The sequence below is a fragment of the Tribolium madens genome, unplaced genomic scaffold, assembly GCF_015345945.1.
Source record: "Tribolium madens isolate multiple individuals breed KSU strain unplaced genomic scaffold, Tmad_KSU_1.1 Scaffold_1;HRSCAF=32;Tcas5.2_LG8, whole genome shotgun sequence".
In the NCBI taxonomy this organism is placed as follows: domain Eukaryota; kingdom Metazoa; phylum Arthropoda; class Insecta; order Coleoptera; family Tenebrionidae; genus Tribolium; species Tribolium madens.
Window position 1 is genome coordinate 8,359,835 of NW_025400984.1, and position 23,133 is coordinate 8,382,967.

The 23,133-nt window shown below is 30.9% G+C and overlaps 3 protein-coding genes across 4 annotated transcripts in view; 1 reads left to right on the forward strand and 2 right to left on the reverse strand.

Annotated features, from left to right (window-relative positions):
* The window catches only part of LOC123004120, a 24,291-nt gene extending 19,624 nt beyond the window's left edge, over window positions 1-4,667 (forward strand). Inside the window, exons 17-22 of the mRNA XM_044397234.1 lie at window positions 473-715; window positions 764-1,021; window positions 3,516-3,985; window positions 4,033-4,092; window positions 4,143-4,341; window positions 4,384-4,667. Coding sequence (XP_044253169.1) covers window positions 473-715; window positions 764-1,021; window positions 3,516-3,985; window positions 4,033-4,092; window positions 4,143-4,341; window positions 4,384-4,630 — 1,477 coding nt within the window. The 3' untranslated portion in view covers window positions 4,631-4,667. The remainder of the gene's footprint in view (window positions 1-472; window positions 716-763; window positions 1,022-3,515; window positions 3,986-4,032; window positions 4,093-4,142; window positions 4,342-4,383) is intronic.
* A 2,075-nt stretch (window positions 4,668-6,742) lies between these two features.
* LOC123003662 (pickpocket protein 28-like) lies at window positions 6,743-8,978 on the reverse strand. The gene is made up of 9 exons (XM_044396580.1): window positions 8,668-8,978; window positions 8,379-8,621; window positions 8,227-8,332; window positions 8,029-8,180; window positions 7,778-7,982; window positions 7,468-7,738; window positions 7,363-7,422; window positions 7,149-7,317; window positions 6,743-7,102 (listed from the first exon to the last, which is right to left on the reverse strand). The coding sequence occupies exons 1-9, from the start codon at window positions 8,808-8,810 to the stop codon at window positions 6,880-6,882; spliced, it is 1,572 nt and encodes a 523-aa protein (XP_044252515.1). The 5' UTR covers window positions 8,811-8,978; the 3' UTR covers window positions 6,743-6,879.
* Window positions 8,979-11,227: 2,249 nt separating this feature from the next.
* Window positions 11,228-23,133, reverse strand: part of LOC123016380 (protein dimmed) — a 22,829-nt gene continuing 10,923 nt past the window's right edge. Inside the window, exons 1-5 of one of the 2 annotated variants that reach the window (XM_044416738.1) lie at window positions 15,675-15,819; window positions 15,154-15,322; window positions 14,962-15,107; window positions 12,072-12,208; window positions 11,228-12,019 (exon numbers count right to left, since the gene is read on the reverse strand). In XM_044416738.1, the coding sequence (XP_044272673.1) occupies window positions 11,884-12,019; window positions 12,072-12,208; window positions 14,962-15,107; window positions 15,154-15,307 (573 nt within the window). In that variant the 5' untranslated portion in view covers window positions 15,308-15,322; window positions 15,675-15,819 and the 3' untranslated portion in view covers window positions 11,228-11,883. Of the gene's footprint in view, window positions 12,020-12,071; window positions 12,209-14,961; window positions 15,108-15,153; window positions 15,323-15,674; window positions 15,820-23,133 lie in introns of those variants that run through there. The other variant, XM_044416740.1, reaches the window with a different exon arrangement.

Below are 23,133 nucleotides of genomic sequence, written 5' to 3' on the forward strand. Positions count from 1 at the left end.
AAATAACATTGATTTTTGTGTGTTGTAACTCTTTTAAAATTTTAATTTTTTGTCAAAACTGTTGAAAATGCTACGAATTTAGCACACTAAAAGATCACACATTAAAAAATTCAAAATCTTTCTTTGAAACAAGATTCTAAGTTAATTTTCTCAAAATTGTGGCATTTTTTCTCAATATCTAATATTTTACGCTTGTACTCAATTTCTCAAAATTTGAAATAAACATTTTCAATTAAAAAACACAATATTCTAAAGTTCACACAAATCTATAAAATTTTGAAAATAATCTCGATTAAGGTTCTTGTTTTGTCATTTCTTTAAAATCTTTATTTTTTGTCAAAACTGTTTGGCTTTTGTTTACATATCTTTAATATTTTAAGTTCGTACTCAATTTCTCAATGCTATTGTAAAAAGTCAATATTGCAATTTTTTTTTAATTAAATTTTTCAATTTTGATTTAATTTTCTTGTAGATTATGGTGGGCCATAAGTATTTGTTTATCACTGTATTTTTGCGTAACTTTAATCATCCAAACGTACATAAAATGGGAAACTTCTCCAGTAATTGTGAGTTTTGCGACAAAGGAAACGGCCGTTTGGCAAATCCCGTTTCCGGCTGTCACAATTTGTCCCGAGTCCAAAACAAGGGCTTCCGTCTTCAACTACACTTACTACTTGCATAAAAAACAAGACAATGAAGTCCTAAGTGAAGAAGAGTGAGTTTAATTAATTGTAATTAATTGAATTAATTAATTTGGTTCAAGGGAGCGAAAATTCGGCTACTTGTCGTTCATTTGTGACACGAAATTCGACATTGAGTACAAATCCCCGAAATTCGCCGATGAAGAAATGCTGGAATTTTTTGAACAAGTCCAACCGAAATTTCTCGAGGACTCCTTCGACTGTAAATTCCTGGGAATTGCATACAATTGTTCCGAATTATTCGTCCCAATTTTGACCGATGATGGAATTTGCTACACTTTTAACATCGTTGATAGGACGCAACTTTTGAGCGATATAGTGTGAGTCCTAATTTTATTTGGACTTGTTTGAGTACTAATTCCAGGGTTCATTATAAAAACTTCCAAAAAACGCAAGTTTCGCACGACTGGAATTTGACTTTTTCAAAATTTTGATTTCTTCGAAAGATTTGAATTTAATTTTCTTCAAACCTTGGCATTTTTTCTCAATATCTTTAATATTTTACTCTTTTACTCAATATCTTTAATATTTACTCAATTTCTCAAGCTTTCAAACAAACAAGTTCAATTAAAAAACACAATATTCACACAGGCTTTTTTCTATATAAAAAATTCCTAAAATGTTTAAAATAATCTTGATTAATGTTCTTGTTTTGTAAATCCTTTAAAATCTTTATTTTTTGTCAATATTGTTTGGCTTTTGTTTTGACTTTTTCTCTTTAATCTTTAATATCTCAATTAATCTTTAATATTTTAAGTTCGTACTCCATTTCTCAATGCTAATGTAAAAACTCAATATTGGAGTTTTTGTTAAATTAAAATTTTCAATTTTTTTATTACTCTACTTTTGCGTAACTTTAATTATTCAAACGTACAACAAATGTTTTTTTTTAATCTTGATTTCTTTGAAAGATTCTGAATTAATTTTCTTAAAATTTTGACTATTTTTAATATCTTTAATAATATTGAGTTCTTGCTCATTTTCTCAAGCTTGGAAATTAACCATTATAATGTTAGAACTTTTTTTGTTTTAAAAATCTCTAGAATTTTTACAATAATCTTGACTTTAACTTTTTTGATTTCTCTTTTTTAATCTTGAATTTTTTGAAAGGTTTTGAGTTAATGTTCTTATAATTTCGGCATTTGCTTCCTAGGGAGGTAAAAATTTTACTTTCCTCTTCTGTCAAGATTACAGTAAAAATCAGTCCTAATTTTATTTAGACTTGTTTGAGTACTAATTCCAGGGTTCATTATAAAAACTTCCAAAAAACGCAAGTTTGGCACGACTGGAATTTGATTTTTATAAAGATTTGAATTTAATTTTCTTCAAACCTTTTCATTTTTTCTCAATATCTTTAATATTTTACTCTTTTACTCAATATCTTTAATATTTACTCAATTTCTCAAGTTTTCAAACAAACAAGTTCAATTAAAAAACACAATATTCACACAGGCTTTTTTCTATATAAAAAATTCCTCAAATTTTTAAAATAATCTTGATTAATGTTCTTGTTTTGTAAATCCTTTAAAATCTTTATTTTTTTGTCAATATTGTTTCTCTTTTGTTTTGACTTTTTTTGTTTAATCTTTAATATCTTAATTAATCTTTAAAATTTTAAGTTCGTACTCCATTTCTCAATTCTAATGTATAAACTCAATATTGCAAAGTTTTTTTTAAATTAAAATTTTCAATTTTTTTATTACTCTACTTTTGCGTAACTTTAATTATTCAAACGTACAAGAAATGATTTTTTTTAAATCTTGATTTCTTTGAAAGATTCTGAATTAATTTTCTTAAAATTTTGACTCCTTCTCTAGAATTTTTACAATAATCTTGACTGTAACTTTTTTGATTTCTCTTTTTTAATCTTGATTTTTTTTGAAAGGTTTTGAGTTAATGTTCTTATAATTTCGGCATTTACTTCCTAGGGAGGTAAAAATTTTACTTTCCTCTTCTGTCAAGATTACAGTAAAAATCAGTCCTAATTTTATTTGGACTTGTTGGAGTACTAATTCCAGGGTGCATTTGATTTTTACAAAGATTTGAATTTAATTTTCTTCAAACCTTGGCATTTTTTCTCAATATCTTTAATATTTTACTCTTTTACTCAATATCTTTAATATTTACTCAATTTCTCAAGCTTTCAAACAAACAAGTTCAATTAAAAAACACAATATTCACACAGGCTTTTTTCTATATAAAAAATTCCTAAAATTTTTAAAATAATGTTGATTAATGTTCTTGTTTTGTAAATCCTTTAAAATCTTTATTTTTTTGTCAATATTGTTTGGCTTTTGTTTTGACTTTTTTTCTTTAATCTTTAATATCTCAATTAATCTTTAATATTTTAAGTTTGTACTCCATTTCTCAATGCTAATGTAAAAACTCAATATTGCAAAGTTTTTTTTTAATTAAAATTTTTAATTTTTTATTACTCTACTTTTGCGTAACTTTAATTATTCAAACGTATAAAAAATGATTTTTTTAAATCTTGATTTCTTTGAAAGATTCTGAATTAATTTTCTTAAAATTTTGATTCTTTTTAATAACTTTAATAATTTTGAGTTCTTGCTCATTTCTCAAGCTTGGAAATTAACAATAATAATGTTAAAACTTTTTTTTGTTTTAAAAATCTCTTTAACTTTTTTGATTTCTCTTTTTTAATCTTGAATTTTTTGAAAGGTTTTGAGTTAATGTTCTTATCATTTCGGCATTTACTTCCTTGGGAGGTAAAAATTTTACTTTCCTCTTCTGTCAAGATTACAGTAAAAATCATCCTAATTTTATTTGGACTTGTTTGAGTACTAATTCCAGGGTTCATTATAAAAACTTCCAAAAAACGCAAGTTTCGCACGACTGGAATTTGGAACAGGGCTACGCCCCGACGGCTGGGATTGACGCCTACCCTCGAAGGGCCCTCCGGGCCGGGATCCCATACGCCCTTGAGATCAAAATGGCCGTCCACGTGGACGATTTGGACTACACGTGTGGGACTGACGTGAAAGGGTTCAAAGTCCAAATCGCTCATCCTCAAAGGATGCCTCGAGTCAAACAACAGCATTTTATCGTGCCTTTGGAACGCGTGGCCAAAGCCGGGATTGCCCCTGACATGATGGCGACCTCGGTCGAGGTCAAGGAGTACAAACCAAGGAAACGCAACTGTCATTTCCCCTCAGAAAGGGGGTTGAAATATTTTAAAAAATACAGTCAGAATAATTGTGCAATTGAGTGTTGGGCGAATTTTACCATGAGTCGTTGTGGATGTGTCCCGTTTTATGTGCCACGTAAAAAATCCCTTTTTGTGTTTTTTGATATTTTTGGGGGTTTGTAGGGGAGGCGAGTGTGCCCTTGTGTGGGGCCGGGAGTCTGCATTGCCTGGAGGAGGCCCAAAGTAGGTGTTTACTTTGTAGAAAAAATCTTGTATGTACCACTTGTTATTAGAATACCAGTTTCGGGCCAATCTTGAGAAAAAAATCAACGCTTTACAAAATAAAAAAACGCATAGTGATGTCCCCGATTGTCGTTGTTTCCCCATTTGCACTTCTATGTATTACGACGTGGAAAACACCCAAGCCACCTGGGATTGGAGGACGACTTATAAATACAACAAACATAAACGTATCGATATCAACGATAAAAAGTAAGTCCAAAATCTTGATCATTGTCTAAAAATAGTTTCAAGTGGTTTTGGTTCCAGGAAACGCATGTCAATGTTACAAGTTTTTTTCAAAGGAAATCAATTTATTTATTCAGAGAGAAATGAATTGTATGGATCGACCGATTTGTTGGCCAATGTTGGAGGTTTGCTGGGGTTGTTTGTAGGATTTTCAGCGTTGAGTCTTGTTGAGATTGTTTACTATTTGACTTTGAGAATCATTTGCAATATTGTAATGTTTGGGCGGAGAAATTGGTCAGGAACTGCTAACTAAGTTTTTATAAAATAATTTGAATAAAAAGTGGAGCTTGTAATCGTCTTTGATTTTATTTTGTCCAAAATAAATTATTTTTTTGACTTTTCTTGTTTTGTTATCCAATTTTTTTATTCTTTTCCATTTGATTTAAAATTTTGAATTTTCTGAAACAAGGTAAAACTTTTTCAATTTCGGGCAAAGTAACGGTTTTATGACTTTATTGATACATTTTTACATTTTTTATCATATTTTTCCATTATTTATTGATTTTTATTTATATTTAATAATGCGGAATGGTTTTTGTTTTTTTTTTCAGATAATTATTGCTTTTTACTCAGCTTTTTATTAACAGAAACGTCAAAAATTTATTTAGTACTAATTATCTAAATGTAATGTATTTTTTTTATTTGTAATAAAAGAAGTGTTAAAAACAAAATTCCTTGATTTGTGAACAATATAAAAAAAAATAAAAAAATATTGTTGGCCGATGATTTTAAAATTTGGATGTTAATTCTAGACAATTTTTATCAATAATTTTTTATTTTATTTGCCACACAAAAAGCACTTTACTCTGCAGAAAAATAGCGTTTTTGAAAATTTCCAAGGCATAGGTACTTAATTTTTCAAAACTACAATTAATTTTTCAAAACTACAATTAGTCTTTAACCAAGCAGGGCTGAACCCCAAAAAAAATAAAATTTAAATCGAGACTGTTTTTATGTTTCACAAAAGTCATTTCACCTATCCCGGGACACACTGTATAACTTTACTTTTTTTTTTAAGTAGGTACAAATTTAAAAAAATATATTTTAATGTTTTTATTAAAATAAATTAAAACCCCAAGTTTGTTTCTCGTTTCATTGATTTATTTGAGCACTAAGCATAGGGCCTTAGCTAAGTTTCTAAATATAATACAGGGTAGTTCAGAAGTCTGGAAACGATTTTATTCTTACAAAAATATCAATTTTTTTGGCAAATAAATTTATAGGTGTGCAATGACTATAAAAATGCTATTCAAAAAAAATTAATATTAATTAATACTTACGAGATAAACATAGTAACAATTTTTTTTAATGGAAACCTACCACACTTTTTTATAGACAACGAGCTGTGCAAATTTTTATTGTAAACCCCACACTTTTTTGTTAAAAAAATTACTTATAAGAATTAAAGAATTTTTTTTGAGTAGACTACCTGTTTTTTTTTGTAAATAAATTAATAAATGTTTAAAGGTTGTAAAGGAGCGATGCCAAAATATTTTTTATTTTAATTAATCGTTTAAACTTTTGAGATTACCATACTAATATTTTTTTTCTTAAATAAAAACGGTTTATTTATTGTTTTACAATTATATGTTTATGCATTTTATAAATGTAAAAATATTTATTGAAAATGTTACAATTTATGTTAAAAAAATTATAAACTTTATCTGTTGTCAGAACTTTCTTCCACTGGTCAAGGGGTGGTACGTTAAGACGTAAGTAAAACATTTTTTTAACAAAAAAGTGTGAGGCTTACAAATAAAATTGCACAGCAACAATTCTTGTAACAAGCTCGTTGTCTAAAAAAAATTGTGGTAGGTTTCCATTTAAAAAAAAATTGTTACTATGTTTATCTCGCAAGTATAAACAATTAATTAATATTCATTTTTTTTGAATAGCATTTTTATAGCCATTGCACACCCGTAAATTTATTTGCCAAAAAAATTTATAGTTTCGCCAGAATAAAATGGTTTCCGAACTTCTGGACCACCTGTATACAGGGTTTCGTTTTTATTGTTATTTTTATTGTTACAAATTTACAAAGCTGATTTTACTCAAAAACGGAAAGTTGTATCGAAAAATCGCTTTTTTTTGTGAAAAACTATGAAATTATGAATTTTGGCAAGTGGCAAGAATCAACAGCCAAAATAGTTACGCTACTTTTTACCCTAAACCCCCCAGTTTAGGACGCCCCTGAGCAAAAATTTCGACATTTTATCTTTGAATTCGTTTGATTGTATAAAGGACCAAATTTTGTAATTTTATCTACAATGGTTTCTGAAATATTGGAAAAAATCCATTAAAAGATCCCTTTCAAGGGATGTAGCTCCCTTATACAATATTTTTCAATACATGTTTATAGGAAACTTTTATCTTAAAATATTCAATAACCTGTTTAAATTTGTAACAATAAAAACGGAACAGCCTGTATAAAAATATACAATTTTATCCAAAAATCGTATAAAAGCTTAATTAAAATTAATTTTTGCAATAAGCTCAGAAAATCTAATTGGGGCCCGACCAAAGCCCGTACAGCCTGCGATTATACACCACCCTAACCGTGCAGAAATAAATAATTTCAGCCATTGTGATGAGCGAAAATCCTGTAAACAGGCCCAAAAGGCCCCCAAGATTCGAAATCAAGTCTGAAATCCCATACAACTCGTTTCTCTCCATTGTCATAAATTGCTCATCTTTGAAATAAAGTTGCAAGACGGACCAATGCGTCCTGAAATTGACTGATTTTCAGGGGAAAAAATTGATTGATTTTTTACCCATCAAAATCCTCAAGTTTGAACTCGTTATGGACTTTGAAATATTCCTTGAAGTAAAAATCACTGTGAGACGTCTCGACGCTGTATTTCAGATTAGTACACGAAGGTTTGCAGTCACACAAGGACCGGCCTGAAATTTTGTGCTCCAATTCCTTGATTTGCAGCTCACCTGAAATTTTTTTCAGTTTGAGAAACCAAATTTTTTCCTAGTTACTTTCAGCGTTCTCTGTGCACTCGTACGAGTTGGGGCCACAAATCGGAGTACTGTTGTCTCCTAATCAACGAAATTAGCTCAAATTTCAGTTAATTTTTTACGTACTAGGCATATAAAACTTTACACAGCCACATTTCCCGAGAGTGTAGTTCGTCAAACACTCAAGCAAACAGTTGGATTGCGAGTAATGGAGGAAATGCCTCAAAAAACGCTCATTTCGCATGAAACATTTGCGCTTTTCCGGCGGAAATCTCCTCACATTTTCCGAAGTTACAACCAGGACCGGCTCCATGGCCGCCACGACGACTTTATCGAAGGGAATGCGAAAATAATGCTGGGAAACCCTCGGCACGTCCCAGGGATTGTGAATCAAGACCTGGAAAATCCATTAAAATTTCCCGGAGTGGAAACTCACTCTAAATCCTTGCAAAAAATTATTGCAATTGAAATCGGAATCTGACGTGTCATAATTGAAAAAAACCAAAAATGCAGAATCGGCCCCCGATTTAAGAGCCCTCCTAGGGTATGTACGGACCCCAGCTGTAGATTTGTAACCAAACTCCGGGTCAAAATATTTTTCCGAAGTGTTGGCAACCCTGTAATAATCATGAAAATTGTAACTGAAATTCAGAGTGAGACGTGAGTTGGGTTGGTTGTGGTCCATACACGTGATCCCGGAAAATCTCATGGCCCCCTAGGATATTGAACGAGTAACAAATGCCCTCATCGATGAAAATCGGGGTGAAAATCTGGTCACAATTCACCAATTTATTGTCATGGGCGCAAAACGGAAACAAGAAGTTTTCGTTCAATTTCATCTAAAATTTTCCGATTATTTCAGTTTGTTTTAATTAAAATTGTTACTTTGTGGATAATTTCGTAAAATTCGTTGCCGAAATTTTCTTTGGTGCACGTGATATTGTCAGGGGTTTCTGCACACATGGCACTCAAATAATCGAATTTCCGGCGCCTAAAAGCACAAATTAAATTTTTGTTTTACTTTTTTTACATTTTACTCGTCGAGGGTCACACTTTCCTCTTCAACTAGTTTGAAATAAACGCCACTGTAATTGAATTTCTCACGAGAATATTTCGATTCTGGACAAATCGTAACAGCAGGAAACGGCATTTGGTACAATGGAGTGTCCTCAGACGCAAAACTCACAACAACTGGACTTTTATTATACTTGTCCAAGACCTCGTAAATCATGTAGAGACAACCACCCAAACTAATTAACAAAATAATTGTCCAAATTATCCTAAAAATAAACCTTGTGGTGGGATCAGGATCAATATTCGACTTACTTTTCGATTCGTGTCCTTTTTTCGATCACATATCTCAGTCCGTGAATTCCGGTGACTTCCGAAAACTCCCGGAAATATTTCCGCAAATTGTGGCAAAAATCTTTGTCTTTTTCAGTGACGACTCTCGGCGCAATTTCACCCATGACTGATTGAGGAGTATTTTAATGGGAGTAGGAGGTGGGCAAAGACGAGGCCAACAAGGTCAGCATTTTAACATCAAAAAGAAACAAGAAATCGCGAATTACGTAACGAGAAGAGCACTAGACGCCTTCTAAAATTATTGCAATGACGTATTTATTACCCATTGCTCCAACGCGAAAATCGATTTCAGGGTTGCTTGCGTTATTTTCAGGCAAAATATGAAATATTATAAGCGAGAAAGTCGCAAATTTGCTTGATTTTGATTGGATGGTGATACAAATTGAGGCATTTTTTTAAATGTATTTTGTCTTTTGTTTATTTTTTTCGTTTATTCAAATTTATTGATTTTTTATTTGAAAATTTTAAATACAGTTTTGAATTGTTATTTTATTTTTACAGGGTGATTTTTAAAAAACGACAGTCGCTGTAGGATTCTTATTTATAGCCCGTTTCAGATTGATTATGCTAGGCAATGAGTTTTATCATAATTTCAAGATTTTATTAATTTGAAAGAGGTGTTTTGGGGGGTGTGGAAAAACCTTGACACACCCGGTATAATAAGACTTGAAATTTTACCATTAAAAATTTTTCAGGAACATAAAAGGCCGCGAAACATTGTCATTTATTTTTATTTAGGTTTTACCGGTTTTTTAAAATTTCTATACAGGGTGATAAAAAAATGGTAGACGCTACCTCGTGTTATGAGATCATGTTTTTTTTGCAATTCTAATTTATTAGTATTAAAGTCATTTTGGAGAGTCGCAAAACAAAAAATGCTGTAAGGTTTTTTCGGTGCTTTTAATGTAATTATGCTTGATTTTGGATGATTTTCAACAGTTCTCCCGTGTACCCATTTTCTGGTGGTTTATTGATTTTCGAGTATTTTTTGGGAGCATAAAAAATTATGATTTTTGATGTTTTTTGAGAAAACATAAATTTTTAGGATTCTGTCTTGTTTTGTAAGGCGCCAAATATACCTCCTTGATTTGTTGTTGTTTTTCTCTTCCTTTTGCATGCGCCAATTGGTCTGGTCCAGAAATAAAAAGCCATTTTGGGGTGTTTAAAAACAAGGTATTTTGTTAGTTTTTTAGGGCGTCCTTGAAGTAATTTTACATTATTTTGGGAGATTTCAACAGTTTTTTTGAAATAAATACAGTAAATCGTTTCTTAATGCAAAAAATTAATACCTGTACCGACTATTCAGTAAATACAGGGTGTTCCATGTTTTATGGCCGGTGCAAAAATTAATTTTTTAATTGATTAAAAAAGTATTTTGATAGTGTAAACGATAGAGGATTAAATAAATCATTTTAATCTGATGTTTTGATATTGTACAATTTTTTTTTCATATGGCAGTGAGACCTTAAAAATTAAATCATCTCTTGGCCATAAATTACCAGAAATCCCAATTTTCAATATTAAAATGTTAATTAGCGTCTCCGTTTTCATTTAAACTTTATCGGTCTGTGAATACAAGTTTAGAGTAGAAAACTGTAATTTTACAAACATAATAAAATAATTTTTTATTAAATTTTTGCAAACTAATTTGACATATTATTGAGGTTAGTTGTTGTTAATAAGACGGTGAAAATTTGTATATAAAAGTTTTTACTAGAAATTAACAAATTGAAACTTTGGCTTTAAAGATGTTGATATTTTAGGGTGTTAATAAAGAAAATTGAAAGCAATTTAAGATTAGATTTTAATATAATACCTTTTAATAGGAGTCAATGTTAATTATCTGGCGGATTTTTGAAGATGAATTTAAATTTTTATACTTGCGTCATCTACCGACAATAATGCCAGGTAGTAGTAGAAAACTGTAATTTTTTATTATTAAATAATTGATGAAATAATTGATTATTGAATTAATTTGGCGTTTTACTGTAAGAACTATTATTATTTTATCATAAATGAAGTTAGTACTTCTGCAACTACTAAAGAAATTTTCTAACTACCTAATATGAAATATTTGTTAAAATAACAAAGAAACTGCAAAGATAACGGAAATAGTGTTAAAATTTGCCTCACTACCGACAGTATTTTAACAAGAAATATCATTCATTATTTATGTCAATGGTAAAAAAATAGTTTGATCAAAAAGCGTTATCTACCGGTAACAATGCTAGTTCAGAGAAGAGAATTGTAAATTTTAATTTTTTAAATTAATTTTTGCAAATTAGGCGTTTTATTTTGCTTACCTGCTACTAGTTAATAATACGTCAAAATTTTTTGTATAAAATTTCAACTAGGTAGTGACTAAAATTTTAAAATTTTGGTTTTGGGGCCAAATTTAAATGTAACAAATGTTGTTTCAAAATGCGAATTATAATTTGACACCAGTGTTTTGTTTTTTATTTACAGTAAACATTTATTGTTTTTTTATCACTCATGTCGTTTAAAAAAAACCAAAACAACGTAAGATTCCTGACATTTTTATTTGATATTGGAATGTATATCTCACGAAGTGTAATATTTGTCCAAGAATACACTTAATACATGTCATAAAATATATGTTTATGTTCTAACAAAAACTTGTTAAGTTTTCTACAATATCACATTTGCATTTGGAACTTCCAATCGCTTCCTTCCGTACGAATTGTTCACTTTTGAGAAGAAAAGTGTCTAAACTAGAGGGATGACAGTCGGTGTACAATTCGCACTTGACATTCTTGAGCATAACTTAGAGTATTTTGAGGTTCCAACCTCGGTTTAGGTAACTTTGTTCGTGTCATTTCCCGGTATGGAAGTTGCAAACTGTTCACTTTTTGCGGTTGCAACTTCCATATTACGTAGTGTTGGACGCCGAAAACCAAACAAAACGACACTTTCTTACATATCTAGGTACTCTAATATAACAAGTCAAGGTAGTTATGTCATTTCATATAAAATAATTTAAACACAATATATATCTGTTTGTTTAAAAATAAGTGTCTTTTACGTCTATAACTTATCACTATCTATACACGGACACAACACGGAAGCACATTAAATCACATTGGCTTTATCAAGAAAATTACAACCACCCAAACGTAGGCCTAGAACAGATATGCACATTCAGGACCAGTCCCAACTTCAGCGAGAATTCACCATTGCGTTTTCTTGGTGATTTTCGAGGTTTTGCTGAAACATTGAATTGTTGTTCTGCTCGCGATTTGGCTCTTCTGTCGTTTCCAGCTCCACTGTACTGTCATCCTCCACATCTTGAAATCTGCAAAAATCAATCAAAATCACCACAAAAACACATTTCATCAAAACATTACGTGTAGTGTTTCTCCTCGCCTCGCATCTCGCATATCACGTTCGTTAGGGCCATTATGTAGTTTTTGGCTAAGGTTAAAGTCTCGATTTTCGACAGTTTGCGCTCCATTTTTATGTGCGGGATGACTTCTCTCAATTGCTGGAAGAAATTGGTAAAATTATCCCAAGCGCCATCTAGTGGCAGTTTCAATGCGTGAATGCAGCCTTAAGAGCGGTGTGGGAGGGAGTGCAGTTAGGTTTGTTGACTCGGTATTTTGGAAATGAATGCAAATTAATTGAGATATGACCGGTGTATGGTTGTTATCGAGCGAAAATGCGATTTATTTCGACATTTAAAACAACAAAGCGGAAAATTATAGTGATTTTATGGCATTTTGAAACAAAGAATAATTAAATACGTGGCCAAATCTCGAAGATAAAGCAATCAAAAATAAAAAGAAATGTGTGGGGGTATTATAAACTGCCAGAAATTTGAAGAAATATGACAATAATTCATAAATCAGCGAGAGAAAGTAATGGACAAATAGCATTTATTTCATGTTTGACATTTTCATCGCAGCAATAAATAACTTTCTTAATCAATCAAAATCTTTTTTTTGTCAAGTAAGTAATAATCATGGGTAAAAAAACATTGTTATTGCTGTCATTAGCGTTTCCTGGGGATACTAATTCTAGTAAAACATGTAATTAGGGACTTATTTGTTTAAAAACAAAAAGGAAAAGAAAACATTTTTTGTAAAAACGTTAAGTAAAATGTCAATCAGGAGTTAAACTTGACAAAGCTAAACATTTTGTACCTACATGTATACAGGTTGATTGATATAAAACTACTAGATTCAAAAATCATAATTTTAGACATCCTTGATGGAATGATAAGTGTCATTCAAACAATTAAAATTGCTCAAAATTTACGCATTCTTTTTTCCAAGGATGTCCAAAACAAAAAGTTTGTCAAGCTTGCAGTTTTATGAGTCAGCCTGTATATAAAATACTTGAAAATTTATATAAAAATAGACTAATATTTCAAATTTTCAATAAAATTACAAGGGATTATAAGTGTTTTTAATTTTTTAAGCTCAAAATTATTCAAATTTGTATGTCAACAAATTTTCATTGGTAATTTTTGTACCTACCCTTACTAAATAATTGAAAAAAAAAAACATTGACAGGATCATGAATATCATCGACATAAAAATATGTAAAATGTCAAAAAATTAATGTCAAAATTTTTTGACAAATAAATTTTTTTATTTGTCATTTTTTCCATATTTCTGGTATCTTATCTTTCTTGAAATTTTTCATCATGTAAATGTATACAGGGTGTTTCTTTAATGCTAAAAATGGTACCTACCGCATATTCTACATCGAAAAATAACACTACTTTGTCAAGTAAATAATAATCCTATTAAGCTTTGTTACGGATATACAGGCTGATAAAGTTTAATTCTTTTTTTTAAAGTTTCAAATAAAGTTTTGAAATTAAAAACCACTTATTATTTCTAGGCATTTTGAGGCATTGAAAACGCCTATTTTCAGACAATTTGTTTATTTGTACTCTTATCAGTGGCGTGCGTATGGACACGTCACATATTTTTATTTTTACTATCTCGCAATTTTAAGAAAACACTCTGTATTATTAAAGTGTAAATTTGATTTATTCAGACTTTTCAGGTTTTTGGAATTTATTAAACTCGTTCTGTATTTTGTTTTTTTTCAGGGTGCTTCAGTTTTAAAAAGTTTTAATTTATGTACAGGGTGATTCATCTAAAACTACAAACCCAAGCAACTTTAATTCCATTAATTTTTTTTTTAATTCTTTGTCTCTAGAAAATAAAAATTAATATAAATTAAAGTAATACAAAATTGTGATTTGAGAACGTAATTTTGTTTTGTTTTTGATTTTTTTTTGTCAAATTTGCAATTTATGTAAACATTGTTTATTTTTTTTTAATTAAGTATAAAGTTTATAGTTGTAATTCTTAGATCATAACTTTCATAAGAAAAATTGTTTTATAGTGGGTTGTCACATAAAAAAAATAAAAAAAGTTGGAAGTCAAAAACAGAAAAAGAATTCGTAAAATTTTATTCTTGATAAAACATCACATTTTTATAGTACTTTTTCATTTATCAATTAGTTTTTTCAAAAAATAAATAGTTTAAGCAAAAATTGTTTCATACTTTTTATTTACCTGGTATGAATCAGCCTGTATACAAAATTTTTAAAAACAAGTTAAACACTTTAATTATTGAATTTTTTTAACCAAATTACTAACCACTTTATATTGGTATTGAATGTTACTTTTTATCGTCAATTTTGACAATAAATCAAGAAAAATGGAAAATAGTCAAGAGTCAAATACTTTTCTTGGACTATTTACATACATTTTGGATGTCAAAATTAATTGATTTTTGTGGTCAAACCAAAATTTTTTAAATCGATGTTAAAGTAGCTATAATTATTGTAGAATGAAGACTTTTGGAACAACTTTGAGATAAAGTTTCTAAATTTTTGGGCCAAAAACTCATTTTGCTCATTGTTTATTTCACTTCGTTTCGCTAAAAAAAAAGTTATATGTTACATAATCGTAGTTTTTTTGTGATAAAGTGCGATTATTGGGTATTTAAAAGGACGTAAATTGGGCTGTATTAAAGTAAATATTACTTGTTTTTTGTTGATTGCTTTGAAAAGTTGTACTGATAAAAGTGAGTGCTTCTAATTTAAAGAGTAAGCAAGCATAAAGGAATTTTTTCCGACATTTCTGAAACACCGTAATGAGAATCAAGAAGGTCAAAGGTCACACTGCCTTACTTTCTTGAGAAATGAGCAGTTGGAAGCCAATAAAGGCGAAATTTAAAAAAAATTAAGTGAAATTTGTTTGAATGTTGTAATACCTCGAACGCATCGTTGAGTGAATGCATCCTCATTCTTTCCCTCTCATTGCTCTCCAGTCTTCTTAAATTTCTCTCTCGCGCACTGATGCACGACTTCCTTCTCCTCGTCGTCGTCCCGCTCGACGCACTTCCACTCGAAGCACTCCCTACACATCCAAAATCACCACAAATCAATTTTAACCACCCCATTACCTCCATGTTTTCTTCGTTTTCGACCCGTTGCTTCGTCACTACTCGACTCGGTGAGATCGTCCCTCCCGTTCATCGCGTGCTTCCCCAGCTCGATGTCCTCCACCTCCACATCCTCCTCCTCCTGCCAAGGAGTCGACACTTCCAACGACCGCATTCTATCGACCACGTACTGAAAAAATCATCGCGCATATTTAACACCAAATTGAGTTTGGGGGAATTGAAATGCAGAGCGTGGCAAGCCTGATCAAAATTCCCAGACGTTATTCCAACTTAAGTAATTTTCAATCTATATTCCCCCGAGGGAATAATAACTGTCTTGTTTTTGACGAGTTCGTTAATATTTTTTTCAATAAATTTCATTTAGCATCAAACGGCCCCCAAATTCCCCAGAGCTGAACTCTATTGAATTTTCGTAGACACGAGTTTAGAGAAAGTCCATGACGAACCAGGAGCGAAAAAGTGGTCGCCAGACTTGCTCTAACTGTTTATTTCGGTTCGTGAACCTTGTTGAAAAATCGTACCCAAAAAATCACTTGTTCAAAATGTCGTTTCACTTGATAGCACTGTAAAATCCCTCATTTCGGTGAAATTCGTGCGTGCATTCGACAAGATATACCGAGTGAAACTGAACTGAATTATTGGAACGAGTTTTAAAGAATTTTGCGCTCTCCCGTTATATGGTGAATGGCAATGTAAAAATCTAGGTCGGTCAGTTGGTTTGGGAGCTAGCCTCCCCCACTTTCTCACTGTCTGTGGTGTAGAACCATTGTTGAAATGGTTCCTGCTTCTGAACGATCCTTGCAGGTTCATTGTCGACGCGACACGTGGGAAAACCGATCTAAATCCCATTGAATTCGCTTGGAAGCCACCAAATTCTCCAGATTTAAGCCCCATTCAATTTGTTTTGACGAGTATAAAACCGAATCGGCTTAGAACTAAGTTAAGTCAATTGGAGACAAAATAAGCTATTTTTTGGCAACAAATTGTCCAGATCTGAGACCTATTGAATTCCCTTGTAACATACAATTTGGGGTTTAAAATCACGTACCTGATTTTGCACCTCTTAGATTAAGTTTTTGTACCATGAAAATTAATTAATTTAAAAGACAACGAATTTAACCGATCTAAACCTCATTGAATTCGCTTAGAGCCCGATTTCCGACACCAAATTCTCCAGATCTGAGTTCTACTCAATTCGTTTTGACGAGTATTAAACCAAATTTGTATAATTCAAAGACAATTAAGGTTGAACAAACTGAATAAAAAAATAAATCCTAGTTTAAAAATTATGAAAAAATATCATAACCTTTCGATTGCCTTATAAAATTTTTCGAAATTTTCTTTTGTTTTTAAGTTCTACAAAAATTTTTATTTTATTAAATGGCAACCCACTATAAAACCATTTTTCTCATGAAGGATTACAACAATCTACTTTATATGCAATTTTTTCAATTTTTTTTACATAAATTGCAGTTTTCACAAAAAAATCGCATAACTCAAAACAAAACAAAATTTCGTTTTGAAAATATGATCACATTTTTTATATTATAAATAATTGGTTCCATACTTATATTCACCATATATATTAATTTGAATTTTTTTGTAAGTATGTATAATAAAAATAAATTAAATAAAACCTCTATTTTTGGCCATTTTATTTTTTTTATAAAAAAAAACTGTACCTACATAAAAAAAATTGATTTATTTTTGGTGTATTGTACATGAACTACTTATGTAACTGTTTTTTTTTTATGTTATTTGAACGTTAAGTTTTTTTCATAGAAAAAATAAAAACTATTGAATTTTGCAATCCGTTACAAATATTTAAAATCTGTGTACCTAGAACCAAGTTAAACAGATCTAAGCCCTATTAAATTTACTTGCAACATGGTGAAATTGCATGATTTTTAGCACGAAACCCATTTTTGGTACCAAATTGTCCAGATTTGAGGCTTACTGAATTCACTTGGAACATGTTTCTATAATACAACTTGGGCTTTTTTTTGATCGTGACCACCAAAATTATCTTATTTTGCCCCCACTGAATTTTTGCACTACAGAAATTAATTTATTAAGAAAACAACGAATTTAACCGATCTAAACCCCATTGAATTCGCTTCGAATCTGATTTCTGACACCAAATTCTGAAGATTTGAGCCCTATTCAATTCGTTTTTATCATTTGACGAGTATCAAATTTGTACGACTCAAAATTTATGAAAATGGATTCGACACTGATTAAGCAGATCTAAAGCCCTATGAAATTCACTTGGAACATGGAAAAATTGATTGATTTTATGAATTGTATAAATGAAATTTTTAACAGTTGATTTTGCACCTCTTAAATTTTCCTGATCGTAACCACCAAAATCACCTGATTTTGCTACTATTGATTTTACATAAAAATTTATTTATTTAGGTAACAAATTCTTCAGATTTTTGCTTTGACCATCAAAATGTCCCGATTTGAATCTTGTTGATGTGACAAAATCGAAAATTGTGAATATGTGCACCCAAAGTGCTATTTAATTAAATATTTCCTGTGGCTAGTAATAAAGTCAAGGCCTCATCCAGAGCTCATTTAAAAAAATATGTTAAGTAGATTTACAAGCGATTAAATGGTGTAACTGCTGCATAATTTCTCCCGCTGACGTAAGCAAATTTGGTACTACAGAGTGATTAAAAAAATTGTTCTGATTTTTTGTGCAAAAAAATTAAATAAAAATTAATGAAACGTGCGCATCCCGGCCTGAAGGTCGCCTCAGCCACACAAAGCACTCTTTGATTTACAATTTTTTGCGTCCTTGGCTTTCCGCTCAACCATTATGAATTTCACTCGTTTAAATCAAGTGACATTTTTCGTGTCTGCCAACAATAAAAACTAAATTCCCCTAGCTTTAACCTTTTTAACGCATTCGATTATGTAAATAAACATTTTACTTTCAATTACAACTTTCATTTTAATTTTATTTACAACTTATTTAACCTAACCATAGTGCAACAATTCAAGCAATTGCGATCACTTACCATTATGCCATTTACATACTGTCGTAATAAAGGAAACACCTAATTAAAATTGTGTGTGCATATCGTACAAGAAATGTCAAAAGTGACACGTGACATGACGGAAGTCGAGACATTTTTAACGGGATTAGGTGTGGTGGACGCACTGAGGTCGTTGCAAGGCCGAGGAATTGCCAACTTAGGGTTTTTCATTTTGTCCAACCTGACAAAAATTACCAAATTCGACCAAGGCCTTCTACTACTTTTATCACTTCGATTAAAGAAAAAAATTAATATTAATGACATGATAATGACAGCTTATTATCGTGAGACAATATTTAAAAATGCAAATTGGGGCGAAACATAATCACCACCATTGAAATTTTTGGAAGGTTTACAGTTTGAAATGTCATACCAGATAACAGTTTCAAATTTCAAGTATTCATGACGTCTAGTGGAAAAATTGCACAATGCTGCCAATGCCACAGAGTAAAAATGCCCCAGAGTTGGGTTACGTGTCAACCAAATTAGGTCGTGTTATGTGAAAATCCGGTTGAAATGCTGACTTTAATAACCTTGAAGTGGAAATTGTAAACAAATACCATGCGTTCAATTAAATTTCTGATTTGTGAATTGACAAATAAACGTCACAATTTCAGCATTGCCAACTTAATTTCAAAGTCTCAGCCAACTTAGATCAGCCCGGATGTCCCCCCATTATCGGATTAATTTCAGATCAATAAACGAGGGATTTAGAATTATTAAAATTTTAGTGCAGCTGTAAACAAGCGATAATATTTTTATCGATCGTATTCTCACGTTTTATCCTTCATAATTAGTGAAGTAACGTTTGTTATGATTTATTGTAGTGCAAGTCAGCAATAAATAGCACTGTTGAAACTTAAACAAAATTTTTAAGTATGTCGTGAAGAGATTATTGTTATCTAATCTCTTATCCGAGTCTTTTAATAAAACTTCTCCCAACTTCTTTATTAACTCTCAGCCACTTAATTATCTGCGAATTTTAACCTTGACTTTTCAGCCCAATAGTAATATACAAGTCAAACAAAATGGCAGAATGTAAATTGCTAATTAATTTTTAAAAGATAAAAAACTGATCCGGCCATAATAATAAAAGCATCAAGTGTCTCCAACTGTCATCGATAAATATTTGCTCTCTCCAAATAATCAAAACTGATAACAACGCAAAAGAATTAGAATTATGTTAATTGGGCCCGCATTTCCGACCGAAATCGATCGACTTTCACCGCAATTTGTGAAGCTTCTTGAACCACCTGTTGAATTTAAATTTGAGATAAGCCGCGGAGAATTTTTCACCATTTTCACGCAAAATTCAAGTGGGTTTTGTGTACTTTGTTCTGCTGACAAGGCGAGTCGAGAATCTCGCCTAAAGACAACAGGAGAATTTATTTGCAAAATTGGAACGAATTTTTCGTTTCGATAATACAGGGTGTCCCAGCGAGTTGAAAAATGACCTTTAAAGAGTAAAATTTAAAAAAATTATATAGGATATTGGTAAATACTAATCCAAAATTATTTTCAACTATACAGCGTGTTTCAAAAATAAGTTACAATACAAACTTGTGTTTTTTTAAATGAAACACCATATGTTTCTTAGCGTTTTTGGATGTAGATTTTTATGACAATGTTTTTAAGCTAAACTTTTATTGGTCGATTTTGCTTAATTTTAAAAATAAGACGGTTTTTTTGACGAAAACATGCACTTTTTAAAAATTTATTACACATAAACTAAGACATCTACACATATTTTTTTTACTACCACAAAGAAAAAGGTACATGCTATAAGGTTGTAACATTTTTTTAGTGTGTTGCACTTGCAAAGATAAAAAAAATGAAGGTGTTTGTTAAAAGTTCAATAACTTACAAAATTTAAATGGAAGACCCTATTTATTGTTTTTGCATTTAAAAGATTATTAAATTGTCTTTCTAAAATTATTTACTATTAGATGTTTATAATCAATAACTAAAAAGATATTTAACGTTAAACATTAAAAAAAATACTATTCTTTCAGTAGCACCTTACACTTTTTTTAAATTTTTTCGAATTGGTCTTCAAAAATTGATAACTCAACCATTTTTCATTATTGTAAAATCATTATTGGGCATATAAAAGAGAAAGGTTAGATCTTTCCTTTGGTGTATTCGTAGCTGGAAAAATAATTAACAAACCCCCAAAATTTAAGGTTACGCTTGGGAAACTTCAAATTCCCTTAACTCAATTTTTTCAAATGGAAGGCAATAATTTTTTGTGAATAAAAATCATTATTTAACATTTTCGTTTAGTTTTTTAACTTTAGTAACTTTTTCCCTTATTCAACAATTATTACTGTATGTTTCAATCTTTTACTGTCTAAGTTTTAAATAACACTTTTGACTCTCGGTACAAGATGATTCTAAAAAAGAGCAACAAATTGGTCATACGTTCAAGCACCCTGTCTAGGTGTATATAGATACAGGGTGTTTAATTGATAATTGATTTCCCAGATGTTGAAATCTTTTCGGTAATTTGAGTCACCCGGTATATTTTAATATGGGGAGTAAAAAAATTATAGAATATACATCTAAATACAAATTAAATTCCTTTAATCTAAATTTGAATAACTTTGATTTTCTAAAATTGAGTTAAAGATATTTGAAGTTTTCCAAAACGTAACCTTAAATTTTGGGATTTGTTAATAATTTTTGCAATTATGAAATACACCAAAGGAAAGATTAAACCTTTCTCTTTTATATTCCCAAATACGATTTCAAAATATTTAAAAATGACATAGTTATGAATTTTTGAATAAGAAAGTGCAAAAAATTCATAAAGTCTAAATATTTCAAAAACAGTTAAACTTAAGTATAGGAAATGCTTAAAATCACTTGAGTAATCCAAAAACGCAATAAAAACATAGCTTTCGGCTCAAAATAACCCATTTCGCGTGGAACCAAAAGTACCACCATCTTGAAAATATTTTCATTGAGCAGGATTTAATCGATTATGGATATAAACAAAATTTTAGGTAAAAACCATTGTTAAAACAGCGTGTATAATGTGGATCAAGTTTTAACTGTTTTTAGTAAAAATTTTGGGGGGCCCGCGGCACAGCCGCTCGCCCCAGTACTCACACTATAGGTTTTACTGTACTTTGTATGCGTATAAAGTTTGATTCATTCTGTAGAAAAGATTTCATTATTCCAGAACCGTATTTATTTATTTTTTTTTTCAAATAACAACCCACATTCCTTTTTGCTTTTCCAAGTGTTGTGCTTTTGTGTTGACTGTTTTTAAAATGTTGTTTCTTTTGTATATCAAGCTACAAGGGTTACATTTACACTAGATTTCCAAGAAGTCGGAAAAAATATGAAAAAAGCAGTCAACACATAATTTTTTGCTAAAAATCGGACTCGACGAACAATTTCTCCTTTTCCTTGCACAACCGCCAAGGTGCAGCTTGTCTGAAAATCACGTTTCTTGCAATTGTTCTCCTACATGTGAAAAATAGTGCTATTTTTAGCCAATCTTGAAAAATACTCTCGTCTCGTGATAAAAACTGTTTACTTTGGAATTCCAAGCTTGGGAATTACAAATCCCTCAAGCAAAATTTCTTCAAAGGGAGTGTCATTCCCCCTTTTTGATAATTTATTCAGAAAATGTAGTCGGTCGACAGCCCCACCTTGGCCTATAACTGCGCCAGATCTGGTACAATGAAGTGGCAAAAATGCTTCACGTTCGACTGGCCCTGAGCAATGATTAATTTATTCATTTTTTCACCTAACGGAACTTGAACGAACGGGAGCACAGCCCAAATTTGGCCTTTTAGATGCATTTTTATCACTCGACAAACTCGTTCGAGTTACATAATTGCTCAAAATATACGTTTTCGGCGAATTTCACCGACTAAAATGCAAAAATCACGAATTTTGCTAATTCAAGGAGAATTCTTATCAACACAAAACTATAATCAGCTGAGTAAAAATAAATTTGAAGCGTTATTATTACTGAAATCTGCTTAATTGATGGCAACTGCAAAGGTCAAAACTGTTCACATTTTTTATGTTTAAAGCCTGACCTGCAGCGAGGGCTTTTAAAGCGTCTTTAAAATGCGTCTTTTCTAACTAGTTCCTTAATTGGGAAAAGTCTTGAGGTTCTCACCCCACGACACAAGTAAGTGGCAAAACCACGAACACAAGTTTGCAACTCCGTAATCCCATTACGGGATTTAATCCCCTTTTAATAAACTTAACTCGTAATCTGTTCAAGTCAAATTTTCAGCCACTTGATTTTTACCTTCCCTATCCTATAAGGAAAGTATTGTAATCGGCTGAAATTTGACCTTACCTATATTTTTACATTTCTGGACGAATTATAGCTTCAAGAACCTAAAAAAGTCGGTTTGGGCCATTGGGTCGTGTGTGTGTGTGTGTCTGTCTGTCTGTAAACAGCACGATAAAAGCTAGACACTTGAAATTTGGTATGTAAGTTACTTGTAAGAAGGGGACGCAGCACGAATCAATTGGTAAAAATCGGTCGCACCGTTCGACCGTAAAGACCAAAAATCGGTAAATTTATAGGGATAAAAATTATTTAGAATCATGAAATAGACTTCATTAAACAGTAAAATGTGATAAAATAAAAATTATAATGGGTACCGAACTAAAAAAAAATTGAACCCGCGGCAACTATGATCTATTTCGCGTGTGATCCGGCAAACGTTAGGTTTGCTACTCGAATTTCCAACACTAAATTATTGTGGCAATGATGTTTCCAAATAAGTTGGATAAGGAAAGTCGTGTGATGTTCACACCAGATTTTTTATTCTAGTTTTACTGGATGATTTTTCAGCTTTATAGTATTGAAATTAAAATCTTTGCATTTATAATTGTGTTTGAAGTTCAGATCGTTTAAATTTTTAACAATTCTTACAACAAAAAAACAATTAGTAAAAAAAAA

Excerpts from the sequence above, each read along its gene's own strand:
- LOC123003662 (XM_044396580.1), bottom strand. The coding sequence starts at position 8,810 with ATGGGTGAAATTGCGCCGAGAGTCGTCACTGAAAAAGACAAAGATTTT. Across the intron at positions 8,181-8,226 it reads TTTACGAAATTATCCACAAA|ATGAAATTGAACGAAAACTT; the intron begins GTAACAATTTTA and ends GGAAAATTTTAG. Across the intron at positions 7,318-7,362 it reads GTGCACAGAGAACGCTGAAA|GTGAGCTGCAAATCAAGGAA; the intron begins GTAACTAGGAAA and ends AAAAAATTTCAG.